This window comes from Xenopus tropicalis, chromosome 4 (genome assembly GCF_000004195.4).
Source record: "Xenopus tropicalis strain Nigerian chromosome 4, UCB_Xtro_10.0, whole genome shotgun sequence".
Classification (NCBI taxonomy): Eukaryota; Metazoa; Chordata; class Amphibia; order Anura; family Pipidae; genus Xenopus; species Xenopus tropicalis.
This window is the reverse complement of record NC_030680.2, coordinates 111207920-111222405: the sequence shown is the minus strand read 5'-3', so window position 1 is coordinate 111222405 and position 14486 is coordinate 111207920. Positions and strand designations below refer to the sequence as shown.

The 14486-nt window shown below is 36.2% G+C and overlaps 1 protein-coding gene across 8 annotated transcripts in view; it reads right to left on the bottom strand.

Annotated features, from left to right (window-relative positions):
• The window catches only part of nek7 (NIMA-related kinase 7), a 50118-nt gene that overhangs the window by 13381 nt on the left and 22251 nt on the right, over nt 1-14486 (bottom strand). For all 8 annotated transcript variants that reach the window (XM_012961345.3, XM_012961344.3, XM_012961347.3 and 5 more), the window contains 5 exon segments: nt 13902-13964; nt 13225-13335; nt 11309-11417; nt 8618-8725; nt 7440-7534 (listed from right to left, as the gene is read on the bottom strand). In XM_012961345.3, coding sequence (XP_012816799.1) covers nt 7440-7534; nt 8618-8725; nt 11309-11417; nt 13225-13335; nt 13902-13964 — 486 coding nt within the window.

Sequence of the window (14486 nt, the reverse complement as noted above, 5' to 3'; positions counted from 1 at the left end):
ATATCAGCTTTGTTGAAATGACCGGAAGCCAAGTTTAACAGGTATTTTCTTCTAAAGCATTATAAATAACAAATAGTTTTCAGGATAGGGCAATTATTGGGGGAGGGCATAATAGATTTTTTAGTTAAAAATTTTTAGCGTTACTTTTCCTTTAAGTGTAAAAGTCTTCTGAGATTGTTGCACATTTGCTTCCGGGTAGTATGTAGCAATAAAACTGATTTAAACGCTCATCTTTTATATAAGTATTAATTAATGGGAAAGGCACACCATAGTGTACAAACTGTGGGAAGTCCCTCTAAATGTATTTATCAACATTAGTGCCATGTATAACAATAAGTTGGTGGGGGGGGGGGGGGGGGAGTCTTCCGCAATTTACATTCTACTGTTTGCAGTTGTATCTATTTTGTATAGCCTAAACCTAAATGAGAACCTTTCTTAGAATAATCACTAAATGGATTCCCAGAACAAGCCAGTCATGTCCTGCATACATCAGTTTAGAATATTTATTTTTTTGCAGTCGACTACAGTATATGTGGCAAGGTATCAAGTATTTACTATTTAGATGATAATGAGACTGGTATTGTTGTTTTTTTTTTCTCTAAATGTCATTGTTATAAAACCAATTACATCAACACCATGTTGTTGCGTTTTTTCCCTTAAGGGTAATGGCACACAGTGATACCTCATTGAATTTAGCACCTGCAGGATAATCTTTTGTAGATTTAATGCCAAATATATACATTTTTATAAACAAAAACCCACATAACAAGTCACATTTACAGCACCATTCTTCCCACATGCCCTTTTCAGAGTGATCAAAATTCCAGTTAGAGCTCTGTACATCTCTAAAGGTTAGGGATCATCTGAGTAAATCGAAACCACATTCATAGGGTTCCAAAAATACGTGGTTTCTAGAAACCACAACCTTTAAATGCATATTTTCATAGCTTACGCTTTCGCCCCTGCCAATATAAAATAGTTAACCCTAGAAGATCATGTATTTTTAAGTATGCATCCTGGGAATTTAAAATAGGTAAAGGTCTTTCTACTCCATATTAACAAACCGCAAATATTTGTAAGGGCAACATATACATTTATCATAAATATGAATAGCACAGGTATTTGGAGTACTAGTTATGCATATGATTGCCCATCTTTGTGGCATGTAGTGTATGGCTGACACTTTAGCCCCTGTTAAAGCCAGGTACAGGTATTGATCCCTTATCCGTAAACCCATTATCCAGAAAGCTCCGAATTACGGAAAGCCCGTCTCCCATAGACTCCATTTTAATCAAATAATACAGAATTTTAAAACTTTTTCTCTGTAGTAATAAAACAGTGCCTTGTAATTGATCCCAACTAAGGTATAATTAATCCTTATTGGATGAAAAATTTTGCTATTTGGTTTAATTGATGTTTTATTGATTTTTTAGTAGACTTAAAGTGGACCTGTCACCCAGACATGAAAATCTGTATAATAAAAGTCCTGTTCAAATTAAACATGAAACCCAAATTCATTTTTATATTAACACATCCAAACCCATTATAAAGGCATTTAAAAATCACAGCTGTCAATCATATATTGCTTGCCCCGCCTCTATGCCTTAGGCATAGAGGCGAGGCAGACAGTAACTTTAGCTTTCCATTCAGCACTTCCTGCACATCTCACTTCTCCCCTCCCTCCTCCTTATCTAATTGTGTAGCCAGTGCATGGGCATGGGCATCAGGCCCCCCATTCTATCACATAAACAAGATTTTGGCATGATACAAAGCTTGCCTTAATAACAGTGTCCACAAAATGGTGCCTGCCTGCTTGCTTTGATTGAGTAATTCCAAGACGGAAGGAAACAAGATTTATATTATTTATACTGAGTAAGTAAAGTTTATTTTGCTCAACTAACAATATAGAAAATAATTTGGACTTATTTCTTAGGGTGACAGGTCCGCTTTAAGGTATGGAGATCCAAATTACGGAAAGACCCCTTATATGGAACACCCTTGGTCCTGAGCATTCTGCATAACGGGTCCTATACCTGTACTGCTTACAGCATGAAAACCACTCATTCTAAAATATCAATCCTAAAATATAAACTGCCCCTGCAAGCAAACTATCATCTATGCCTCAAACACTAATGTGACCCAACAATCTCATTTGTAATTGGGAAGCAGATATCCTAAAGGATTCAAAATTGGAAACTATGCCTTCCTAGATTTAAAGAAACTTAGCCCTAAAATTGAATATGGCTAGAATTGCCATATTTTATAAACTAAACTAACTGCACCAACAAAGGTTCTGTTTTGTTATGTGACATTTTAATATACAGTATATTGTGGGTCAGTGACAGCAGCACAGAGCATGTGCAGGGAATTAGCAGAAAAGAATATGGGATGCTACTGGGGGCACAGATCTGCCCTGCTAAAGGGCCAAAACATAATGTGCAGCATTTCTGCCCTACTTCTTTGCTAAGCTTTAGTTCTCTTTTAATATTTTGCCCCTTTAAAGAAACTATAATCTATGCTTAAAACATCCAAAGTATCCCTACAACCTAATATGCCTTTGGACAGCAAAGATCCCAGTAATTTCACAGGTAGCTATACCTCCAAATTGTTATCTCCCACATGCATTTTGCATTGGGGACAAATAGGTATCAGAGCTCACCACTGACTCTAGCTGCCAGAGTTGTAACACCCCACAAACATTAATGTGTGTGACTGCGCAAAGCACACTGATCTGCTCTACTGAATGTGTTGATTAGTTAAAACACTCTCTTTAGGAAAGTTTTCCTGATAATCAGGGCTTAGGCCAAACCCCATTAAGTAGAGGTGAATAAAATTAAGCATACAGCCATGCAACCTCCATAGACAAACACATACAGCAGTATAAGTCATACTGAAAAGCTTACTGACTGTCAATGTGGCAATTATAGGATGACACTTAAAAAAAAAAAAAAAAATCCACCTTTCTAGACCAGCCCTGATCAACTGTTTGATCTGTTATTGTGAAGTGAAATAAAATAATGCATCTCCCACCATACCCCCAGCGCCACCAGGTGTCAAGGTTTAATATGTTTTCTCTAATAAAGATCACATTAATACATATGCCTTTAGGAGGCATCTAATATTCATCTTCTCCAGTAAAAGTATTTTAAGGCCCTATGCCTTTTTTGTTTGTATCTCGATAAAGGAAGGAGTCAAAAAGGATGATGTCACAAAATGTCTGTTCTATAGATTTATCTTGAAACTTTCAAAATGCACAACTGCAGTCTATGGAATCTGCTAGTGTTGCAATTCACTATGTACCACTGCCTGACTATGCTTTGCAAGGCGTTTCTGTTGGTGAACAGGTTAATGTCACACGTTGTAGGTGGGAAGAGAAAAAAAAATAACACTCAGAACGTCCCCTGGAGGAGCCAACCGCGACTAGTATATTTTCATGCATCTCCTGCTTTGACAGATGAAAAATGTCAACTGTCCTGTTTTTATTTTGAAGCTTTATGCACTATTCATCTGCTTCATTAGTGTATCTTCCCGAGTTCTCTGACAGCTGCTCTCTCTCTCTCTTTTTCCTCCCTCCCTCCGACTCCCCCCCTCCCTTTATTTCTCCTCTCGGCAGCTGAATTTTTCAGGCTAATTTGATCTTGCACACTGAGCCGATCTTGGGGAATGATTGACTTGCTCTCCTGACCTCGCGGCCTGATTAGTATTCTGGGGGTGTTTTGAAAGGACTGGATCCCACTGTCTATCTTTAAGGCTTGTACTACTCCTTTCCCTCTCTCTCCTTTGCTTCCTCTTCCCATGCTGTGCTGAAAAGCCACCAACTACAACCTTGTCAAGAATGCAGGCGCTGTGCCTAACAATAAGACAAAGGGATAATAGCTTGTAATACCTATTTTTACAAGAAAGGTCTATGTAGTAAAATCAAATCCTCTTCATCTTAATTGAATTAAACTTGTTTCCATATCAATTAAAATACTAATTTTGATACTCTAATTTTACTAGATAGCCCTCTTTGCAATTTTCACTCAATCTTGTAATTAATTTCAAACTGTCATTAATTAAGGAGAGGAACATTTTATTTTTCTAAAGAATATCTGTAATTTTCTGGAGCTCAAAGTGCACTTTAGATTATGACCCTCCATGTGTACAAGGTACTATGTATTATTAAACAGAGTATAAAAAGGCATAATACCAAACAGATGAAACCAGAGCAGGACAATCATACACTAAAGGAAGGCACATGCAATTAAGTAAGATTAAAGTACAGCGGTCTAAAAAGCGAAGTTGAACTTCAGTACAACAGTCAATTATAAATGCCACAATGACTTAAGTGTCTCTAGGTCATACTAGAGTGTGTGTATGCATGTGTCTGTCTTGACTACAGCTGAGGGTGTCAGTGAATTCCAATAATTTGAAATTTGATAGGGTATTTATAATATATATATATATATATATATATATATATATATATATATATATATATATATATAGATAGATATAGAGAGAGAGAGAGAGAGAGAGAGAGAGAGAGAGAGAGATAAGAGATAGATAAAATATATATCTATAATACACAAGCACCATTTATAAGTTAAATAACTTATATCCTAACTTATAACTAATAGCTTATATCCTTATGTAAGTTATATCCTTATAAATGGTGCTTAGTTATGTCATCTCAGTCACGACTCACTGGAACTTCTGTATTAAAATAAATAATGCACCACCTGTTGTAAAATATGAGGATATTAGAAGCCATGGAACTCTTAAGTGATTTATAATACCTTTATAATACAAAAAAAATCATTAATATCCTGTAAATTATATGCTTAACAGTGCTAATTTAGGTCATCGGCTATAACCAGTGCTTAGTGATTAATTTGTCACATGACTCACTAGAACTTGTGTATTATGATAAATGATGCACTCCTTGTTGTGTAATATCTAAGGGGGTACTTTATAAATAATATAAAATGTGTTCTGTTACATGACTTACTGAAAAATGTGTATTATAATAAACATTACTATTGCCATTATATTTATCTTTATCTGATATTCCAAGGCTCCATTACTTTATGGTTTTGGGGAAGAATATTTTACGCTCCACTAATCACCTCAGTTGCTTTATATGGTTATCTATAGAATGCAATGCATAAAAGCTCTTAAAGGAGAAGGAAAGTCATTTTGGCATTTTACTGCCAATAGATTTGCCACATTAATGCCACCTAGAACAATATATTTATTCTGCAGAAACCATTACATATCTGAGTATTCAGCTTTAGAAGCTTTCGCCATTTGCTAAAGATGCCAGCTGCCATTTTAAGTGGCTTCCTGCCTGCAGCTCTAGTCGTTATAGCTGAGATCACACATTCCTAAGGGAGGGCGGAGGGAGTTCTTAGCATTCTAGTGGGAGGGGGAGCAGGAGAGGGGAGAGAACTGCGCAGACTTAAGGATGTTTCTGAAAAAAGGAAGTCAGACACTGGAACATCATGTTTACAAAAAGAGAGACAAGAAATCCTGTGTTTCTTTTGATAGAGGACTCAGCATTTCTGTGAGTGCTTATGGCTGTATTTACATAGACCTTTCTGATAAAGCTTACTTAGTTTTTACCTTTCCTTCTCCTTTAATAGTAAGTTAACCCTGTAAAACCATTTCAAAGCATTTATGAAGAATTCAAAATGGGTCAATATGGCTTTCAACCTCAAAACTGCACATGTTTGCATTACCGCATCTTAGGGCTCATTTTCATCTGCAGAGTGCTAAGTGCAATTTGGAGTGTAGTCAGTGCCCCTGTTTTTCTTCCCAGAATGCAAGAATTGCATCTATTTTGGAAAAGGTAACACAATTGTGTAAGCATTATGGCACAAAGCAGACTCAATGACACAGAAGTCCGTCTGGTGTCACTTTCGGTGTTTGTCATGCAAGTTTGTCATGTCTACGGCCATGTTGATGCAGGACACAAGAGGGACCCTGGAGCTACTACTTGGTCAGGAGGTTGCAGTAGCTCAAGTGTTCCCATGCATCAACTGGTGCAGCACAAGTGTGCCACAAGCACAACTTAAGAAAATCGCATTTTGACACAAATAAGTGGTGGATGCGCAACTCACTGCGGTGAAAAGCACTTGTTTTGTGTACAAAGATAAACCATCATAAATGTGAATCTCCGCAGGTTTTCTAAATGAATGTTTAATACATAATATGAATAGAATTACCCAACTATGGGGCTAGATTTAATTCAGTGAGAAAGTGTGAAACCTCACGGACAAGATTCAATTCAAGGAGAAAAACATTTCTCCTAATTCAATGACAGTTTTTCCCCATAGACTTCAAAAGTTTTCACATGATAAACCATTATATGTGATGGAACAGAAATGGTCAAGGCATTCTGATTAAAAATGAGTAGTCTGACATTTATGGGAGGAACTTCATTTAAAGCTTGCAGACATTGCACTGTGTTATTGATGTTGAGTACCCCAACCTCTTCTTCCTCCCCTGTCCTGGTGGTCACATCTGTCCCATTTAATAAAGTAGCCCATCTCCATCAATGGAAAGATTATTCTTAAAGGGATTCTGTCATGATTTTTATGGTGTACTTTTTATTTCTAAATGGCATTGTTTACATAGCAAATAATTCACGCTTCAGTTTAAAACTTTATTCTTAAATCAACAAATGTATTTTTTTAGTTGCAATGCTGGTGTGTAGGCAGCCATCTCAGTACATTGTGCCTGATCTTAAGCTTTCAGATGGAGCCAGCACTGCCCGTTACAACTTCTTTCATATACATTATTGTTTCTTCTACTCCCATGTAACTGGAGGAGTCCAAAGCTGGACATGGATTTTTTTACTACTGAGTGCTATTCTAAAATCTGCCACTTTTAGCAATACAGGTGCCAGGGAGCTGCTATCTTGCTACCTTCCCATTGTTTTGGTGATCGGATGCTGGAGGAAAAGGGAGGGGGTGATATCCCTCCAACTTTTAGAGCTGCAGTAAGGTGTGACCAAAGTTTATCAGAGCACAGGTCACATGACTATGGCACCCTGGAAAATGAAGAATACGGCTAGCCCCATGTGAAATTTAATGTGGATTTCTATGCAGGATTCTGTTGGAGAAGCTCTATTAACTGAAAAACTTTTTTTCTATGACAAGATCCCTTTAACTGAAGAAAATCTATCAGGATAATGGTCAGGGATTATGGATACTAACAAGCTGCATCTGCATAAAATGAGACAAGAGATACTATTGCTTTTAGTGTGCTTTACATAGAACAAATTACATTTTCTCTATTCCAGATATAAACTAAAATACTGTAGACAGTGAGCAGTATGATGGTTCACAGTTGGATGGCACTTATAATTCTTATATTCCCTTATGTGACTGAACGGTGCTATCTCATGTAGTCTGGAATTTTACCCTGGCATATGCATGAATAAATGCTGCTATTACCTCATAAAGAAGACATCCTAAAGACCAAATATCAGATTTGAAGTTGTATCCATTTTCATGTATCCTCTCAGGTGACATGTAATAAGGGGTTCCCACTGGAAGAGAAATGTATAATTAGACTCTTTCCCCAGTGAACTCCATAAGCCACCATCAAAAACCTACTGAATGCATAAGCCTCCAAAATCCAAGAGATAAAATTCATTTACTGAAAATGCAAAAACAATTACTTACATAAAGTAAAGAGTTTCATGTTGTTCACATATACACACTGCAAAATACACAAATGTGCATGCTATCCTAACTACGTCACAATTAATTTTATTACCATGACCCTTCAAAATACATTGTAATGGAGTAGTTAACGTTTAAATTTGTCTGAATTTCTTATTTCCTGTGTTTTTTTAATTATATAACTTTATGAGTAGCACCTATCCATTTTGGAATTTCAGAAGGTGTAAACTTGGCAGTGGTTTGAGTAAAAGACTGGAAGATAAACTGAAGAGGACCTGAACATGCAAATAAACAATAGGAAAATAATAAAACAAACAAAAAAATGGAACACTTACAGTAAAAATGGCTGCTGTGGGCAATGCTGCCCATTTGAATGCAGTAAAGAGGCATTTTAAAAAATAAAACCAGTTGATACATCGCTAAGAACAGTAAATGATATATGTTAGCTTTAAGTACTTTCGATTTTGTTTATTAAAATAAGCACTGTCCATAGTCCATAAAAACCGTATGCCAAATGCCTGGCAATCTATTGCACACCATTCTCTTTGTCCTAATTAACTTATTTGCTACAAACAATATTTAAAAAATTCTATTCTCATTTTCAGGAAAACAAACTTTTGGTCTACCAAAAATCTGTCTTTTTGTTAATATTTTTGTGCTTAAGCAGCAAGTCCTATGAATTTGTTTTTTCTCTTTAAAATTTAACGATAGTCACATAAAATAAATAATCAGTGGTTATGGTGGCAGTGGGATCTTTTAACATCAGTTGAAGGGTTAGAGGTTGTCATAACAGGAAACTCATGAAAGCTGCGTGAAATTAATAGTGTGTGCTCCCAATGCAGGTTAATAAGGTTTTCCGGAGGGGGCCGAGGCTTTCACAGCTGACACATGGCATCAGACAGGGCAGTAAAACACCCTTAGTCCCTGTGCCTCTCAGGACGGCTTACCTAAAGAATGTGCAGCTGTGGTTTTAGAACTGAAGAAGCGGCCCAGGCCTAAATCTCCCAGCTTCACCACCCCTGTGGCTGTTATAAATACATTGGCTGGTTTAATATCTGCAGAAAAACAGAAAATGTTACAATACCAGAAAATAAAGGTAAGGAGCAATAAAAGGAAAGAACTGGTTTGTTGTAGAGCAAGTTTCATATATCGAAACATCTATCTGACATTCTTAGAACTAGAATTTTACTCACTTAAAAGTAACAAAGCAACTTTGCCTTGAATAGCAAAAGTATTGCTTTTAAAAAGCAAAATATTCCTGAGCCTTCTTTACTGACAGAAGGAAATTTAATAGACTACTCAAATCAGTTTGGAGGTGCATTAAAAACAATTGCAAAAACTAACTGGAGCACTGCAGCACCTCAGCATTGGCATGATCCGAATTCATGAGGCAATGCTAAACTAATTTACTTACATGGGGTAATGTCTAACATGCAATGCTTCTTATCTGTTTTAATATACAAAATATACTGCACCAAGCATTGGAGTTTTGTTTCAGCACTCAAAATTTTGAATTTCAAGCTGCATCTGCAGGGTGGAACCTATGATGATTCAGAACCCAAGGCTGCATTTGAGAATTTGGAATTCCACATGTTTGCTTTTGCCAAAATTATCCAATAGGCTTCTCAGTGCAGAATATTAAAATATTATTGTTTAAAACAGCGGTTTTCAACCTGGGGGGTCAAACAACCCTTTCACAGGGGTCGCCTAAGACCATCGGAAAACACCATTTTATGGTTGGGGGTCAACAGCACATGAGGATCTGTATCAAGGGGTCGCGGCATTAGGAAGGTTGAGAACCACTGGTTTAAAAAGTTAAGATAAAAAAAAAAAAGTTATGATTAAAGGGGCAGTATAGACCCATGTTCAACACAAGGTGCTGAATATATGACTTGCTGATTGTTTAAATCACAAAAAAAAAATATATATATATATATATATATATTTTTTTTTTTGTTGTTAGCATTTTTTTTTTTTTTTTTTTAAAGGTGATGTACAAAGGTATGGGACCTGTTATTCAGAATACTTGGGACTTGGAGTTTTCCAGATAAGGGATCTTTCTGTAATTTCGATCACAATCACCAATAAGGATTAATAATATCTCAGTTAATTTACAAGGTACTGTTTTATTACTACAGAGAAAAAGGAAATAATATTTAAAAATTTGATTTATTTAATATGAAGCCTATGGAGATAAACTTCCCATAATTCAATGCTTTCTGGATCACTGATCCCACACTGTAGTTATCCTATTCTAGAATCCCTAAAACAAGCAAGTTTCCAATACATAAGCATTATTGTTTTCTTACTGTTACAGATCCAGATTCACCTGCTCCAACAGGCAGCCATGCCTAAGCTGTTTAAGCCAGACACTGGCAGAGCAGAAAATACACATCCAGTGGAAAGCATACTTGTTTCTGCTACAAACAAATTACTTCAGAATCAAAATGGGCTTAAAGAATAAGTAAACCTTTTTTTTCTATTATTAAAATTACTCTAAACAGCTTCCCAGATTGCCTACCTTTGTCCCTCTGTTCTTTCTGACCTGCTTGCCGAGTTACAAGCTACTGGAGTCCTCCCCTTCCTTGTTCAGCGTGAAGCTCCGCCCCCACTTCCTGTTCAGGTCTCTCACTACTCCGACAACTTGTCTAAGGGGTATATTTATCATGCTGTGTAAAAAGTGGCGTAAAACATCACCGGTGGTGTTGCTCATAGCAGCCAATCAGATGCTTTGCTTTGATTTTCTAACTGTTGAAATCTAATTTCTGATTGGTTGCCCTGGGCAACATCACCAGTAATGCTTTACTCCACTTTTTACACAGCATGATAAATATACCCCTAAGTGTAGAGCCCTTTTGCGCATGCCAGGAGGCAGCAGGAGCCAGCCTGTGTATGAGCAGGCTTTTTTTTCCCAGGAGGGTGGGGGCTTCCGCTCCTTCTGAAGAACTTTCAAATATGGCACATGTGACTGCAAAACACCAGGGGGAAGTGCTGGACATGGTGGATTAAGGTAGTCTTATATTAAAAATAAAGGTAGTGTAAAGTGTAGAGAATAGTAGTCTAAGGCTAAATATATGATTTGTTTTTTTTAACATTTACATCTCCTTTAAGACTGTCTGTTGGAAAGTGGATTGTTTATCTTTGAAACAGAAATAAAAATATAATGCATACAAAATATACTTCATTTTTTAATTCTTTGGCGATTGTTACAGAATCCCTGAACTTAATGAAATGACTTTACATCTTTAGGTTCTTGAGCTAAATAGAGCAAACAGGAAAATTGAAGCAACTCCATGTATGGCTCTTGCAAGGAGATAATTAAACCACCAGTGCAAAGATAATCCCACTATAAAACAAACTTCTGCTAATCTGTAAATCTAAACAGTCACAACAAAGGTTAAATGCTGGGTGTATCACTGGTTAAGGTAACTGAGATAATTAAAGGTATAGTTGTGTGTTAAAGTAAAATATTGCATTGTTACAACTGTATTAAAAAAAACATGGTTAAGGAATACACATATTTTTTTTTTAAAGAATAGGCAGAATGTATTTTCAGTATAACTTCTATTTATAAAGCTCATGTTGAAGAACATGTATATAGGTGTATACTGCCCCTTTAAGGTGAAGAAAGTTTTTACCTCTGTGCATGACACGGCGAGAATGCATGTGTTCCAAGGCACTACAGAGCTGCACAAAGTATTTCCATACTGTTTTTTCTGGGATCAGTCTCTTTTGTTTCTTAAAATGCTGAAAGAGAAAGCAAAACTAAAACACTCTACCAGGTAGCTGCCTCGCTAATGTACATTATTAAAGGACATGGAAAGGCAAAGTCACTTGGGGTGCCAAAATGTTAGGCACCCCCAAGTGACTTTAATAGCCTACCTTATACCCTGGGCTGGTGCCCCTGTTGGGAGAGAACAGCACCAGCCCGGGGTAGCTGCAGAGCTTCCTTCTTCCTGGTTCGCGAGCGCGCGCATGCGCAGCAGAGTGAAAGAGCCGAACTTTAACAGAGAAGTCGGCTTTTCACTGCGCATGCGCCTATCGCATAGTCGCAGCTAAACGAAGCCGGAAGGAGGAAGCGCATCGCTCCAGGTACCCTGGGCTGGTGCTGTTTTCTCCTAACAGGGGCACCAGCCCAGGGTATAAGGTAGGCGATGATTAAAGTCACTTGGGGGTGCCTAACATTTTGAGACTATACTCGAAAATATTCTTAAAGAACCATGAATAGTTGGTATTTATTAAAGAAAAAACCTTTGAAAAGTCGCCAGAAAAAACTTGGCAACTAAAAGCTGGTGAGGTTCAATAGAGCTCAATAAGAATTGTCTCTAACATCTTTATTTATTTTCCCTGTTATTAAAACATTTACGTTTTTAACCTCAATGAAAATGAGTGTCTGGACGAACTAAAATTGATCCTTTAAAATCATGAGACAATAAAAGGTGGCAAATTCCTTTTTTATGCATTTATTTTTTTCCCCAGATTTCTCAAATTAGGGTTCATATTTGGATCACTATTCTTTTGCAGAAGATTCTGAATTTGACCAAATAGTAATGAATAGAGACAGGCAGTCCCCTTAGAGGTTTTTCTGTTATTGACAGGTTTTACTTAAAACCTTTATTTTATAGAAAATATCAGCTTTTGTATCAACTTTCTCCACCATCGTTTTACCTATAAAGAAAACCCCTGCAGAACATGAATGGTTTTTTCAACCAATAATTGGTTAGTTTAATACCCTTGGTTTGTTTTCTCTTCTTTGCTTGGCCTTCTACCAACTCAACAATTAAAGTCTTCAAACGCTGACTTTAATTAAAACTAAATAACTGAACATAGTAGGCTGTAGTAATAATTGAAAGCAGAGATCTTAGAGTGTGTAAATACATATTGCACAATGGTAGGCCTTTAAGCTTTTGTTTCTATGTTCTTCAGGGCTATTTATTACACTAAGAAATACTGTTAAAGAAAGAACTGCTTGTGCTGCCTAGTTCCCTATGCCCTACAACCCTACAAACAAACAAGTAAGTAATGTGCAGCTACTGCTAATAGTGGTATAAAGATATGAGATCTAGTTGACAAAACTCCACCAAATATGTAATTTGAAGAAAACCAAATAGATTTAGTAACTGGAAACTGGTCAACACTAATTCAATTTTCATTGCATTCAAATTAAACATATTACAAATGATAACATTAACTTTCTGCAGCACTACTAATGAGGATGGCACAAATTGTACAAAAACATAACTAAAAAAGGCCTTGCAGTGATTTGTACATTTAAATACATTTTTGTGTAAATGTAAAAGTTATAAGATAATCTTGGTTACTCTGCTTAAATGACATAGCAACACTTTGTATCTGTGATTATCTGTGATAAAGCAAATGTCAATTTCCTTTGGCAGAATATCAGTTCTTCTCCTCTTATCTTTTCCACTCTTACGTCAAAATATGCCTGCAGCATAGTAAGATTTCTACTGCCAGAACCTGAACTTTGCTTGAGAAAGTATAAAACCATTTTGCTCTAGAGATTTGAACCATACAGACTATCAATAAACAGTACCTTTATCATTCTGGAAAGATCCCCGGCATCTGCCAATTCCAATACTATATTCAGTTCATTATCCTCAATGAAAGATGCATAGTATTTGATAACATTCGGGTGGTTCAATTGCTAAGAAAAAATGTCAAGGAAATTTCAATTGTTTTTCAATTATTTGTATTAAAAAACTACATCATAGAACACAAACAAGTACATTCTAATAGCAGGAACATAAACATTTTTGTTATTCACAATGTAATGAAAATCTAATGGAAACAGGTTTTCTGTCTGCAGTCATCAGTGTTAGTATTTCTATAAAAATAACCAGGTTATAACCATCTCAAAGTGTCTTATACCAAAATAACCTTGTATTATTACTAAAGACTACTTTTACTTCAAACTAAAGTATTACAAAAGACAAGGCATAATCGAATGCAGGACAGCATATAATCCTACTGCCAAAAGTAGAGAGCAGTAACTTTAATATGGTTTTATCTTAAGATGTAAACATCTTTCCTTCATTATTTAAGGATGTGAAGTTCACAAGAGATATGAAAAATACGTGGTTCAAAAGATTTCAAGTGGCACACAAAAAAGGGGTTCTGCTAGACGAAAGAAAAAGAAATCATCAAAGCAGGAGATTCAACACAAAAACTACACTGTACAAATAAATCTTAGGGTGCATCAAAAGTGTTTACCTTAAGGAGGTCAATCTCTTTGATACAATCAGCTCGAGCCTTGGCATCCATCAGATCAAAAATCTAAACAGGATAAAATAAATATGCACAGAGGGTTATTTTGATTCATAGTATTAATGAGATGGAATAGATGTAATTTATGGACAGAGCTAAGTTAAAAAAAAAAAAAAGTTTAAAGCACTTTCAGCCAATTCACGGGCAATAGAGCACCTAAGTTTTACAACGTGAGATGTTTGTTACTGAAATGCTTTAAAATGGGTTTACAAGGACTTTTTTTTTTTATTTTTATTTTTTTTTTTAAACAAAAGTTTAACTTAAACTTTACAGATTTACAGATACAAGTTTGTTAGGCAACAAAGCCATGTGAGCTGCCCTTAAGGTCAAAAACAATGTTGCCCTCACATTTCTTCTGCTCAATAACAAAGTCTCCTCTTGCTGGCAAAATAGTAAAAAAGAGAATATGCTATAGGAAGGTATATAGACATGGGCTATTTTAATGTCATATTGCTGCCAAGGGGGTACATAACGCCAAACTTAAAATGTAAATCCAGAAGTGCTTCTTCAAGACTGAAGTCGCAAACTATG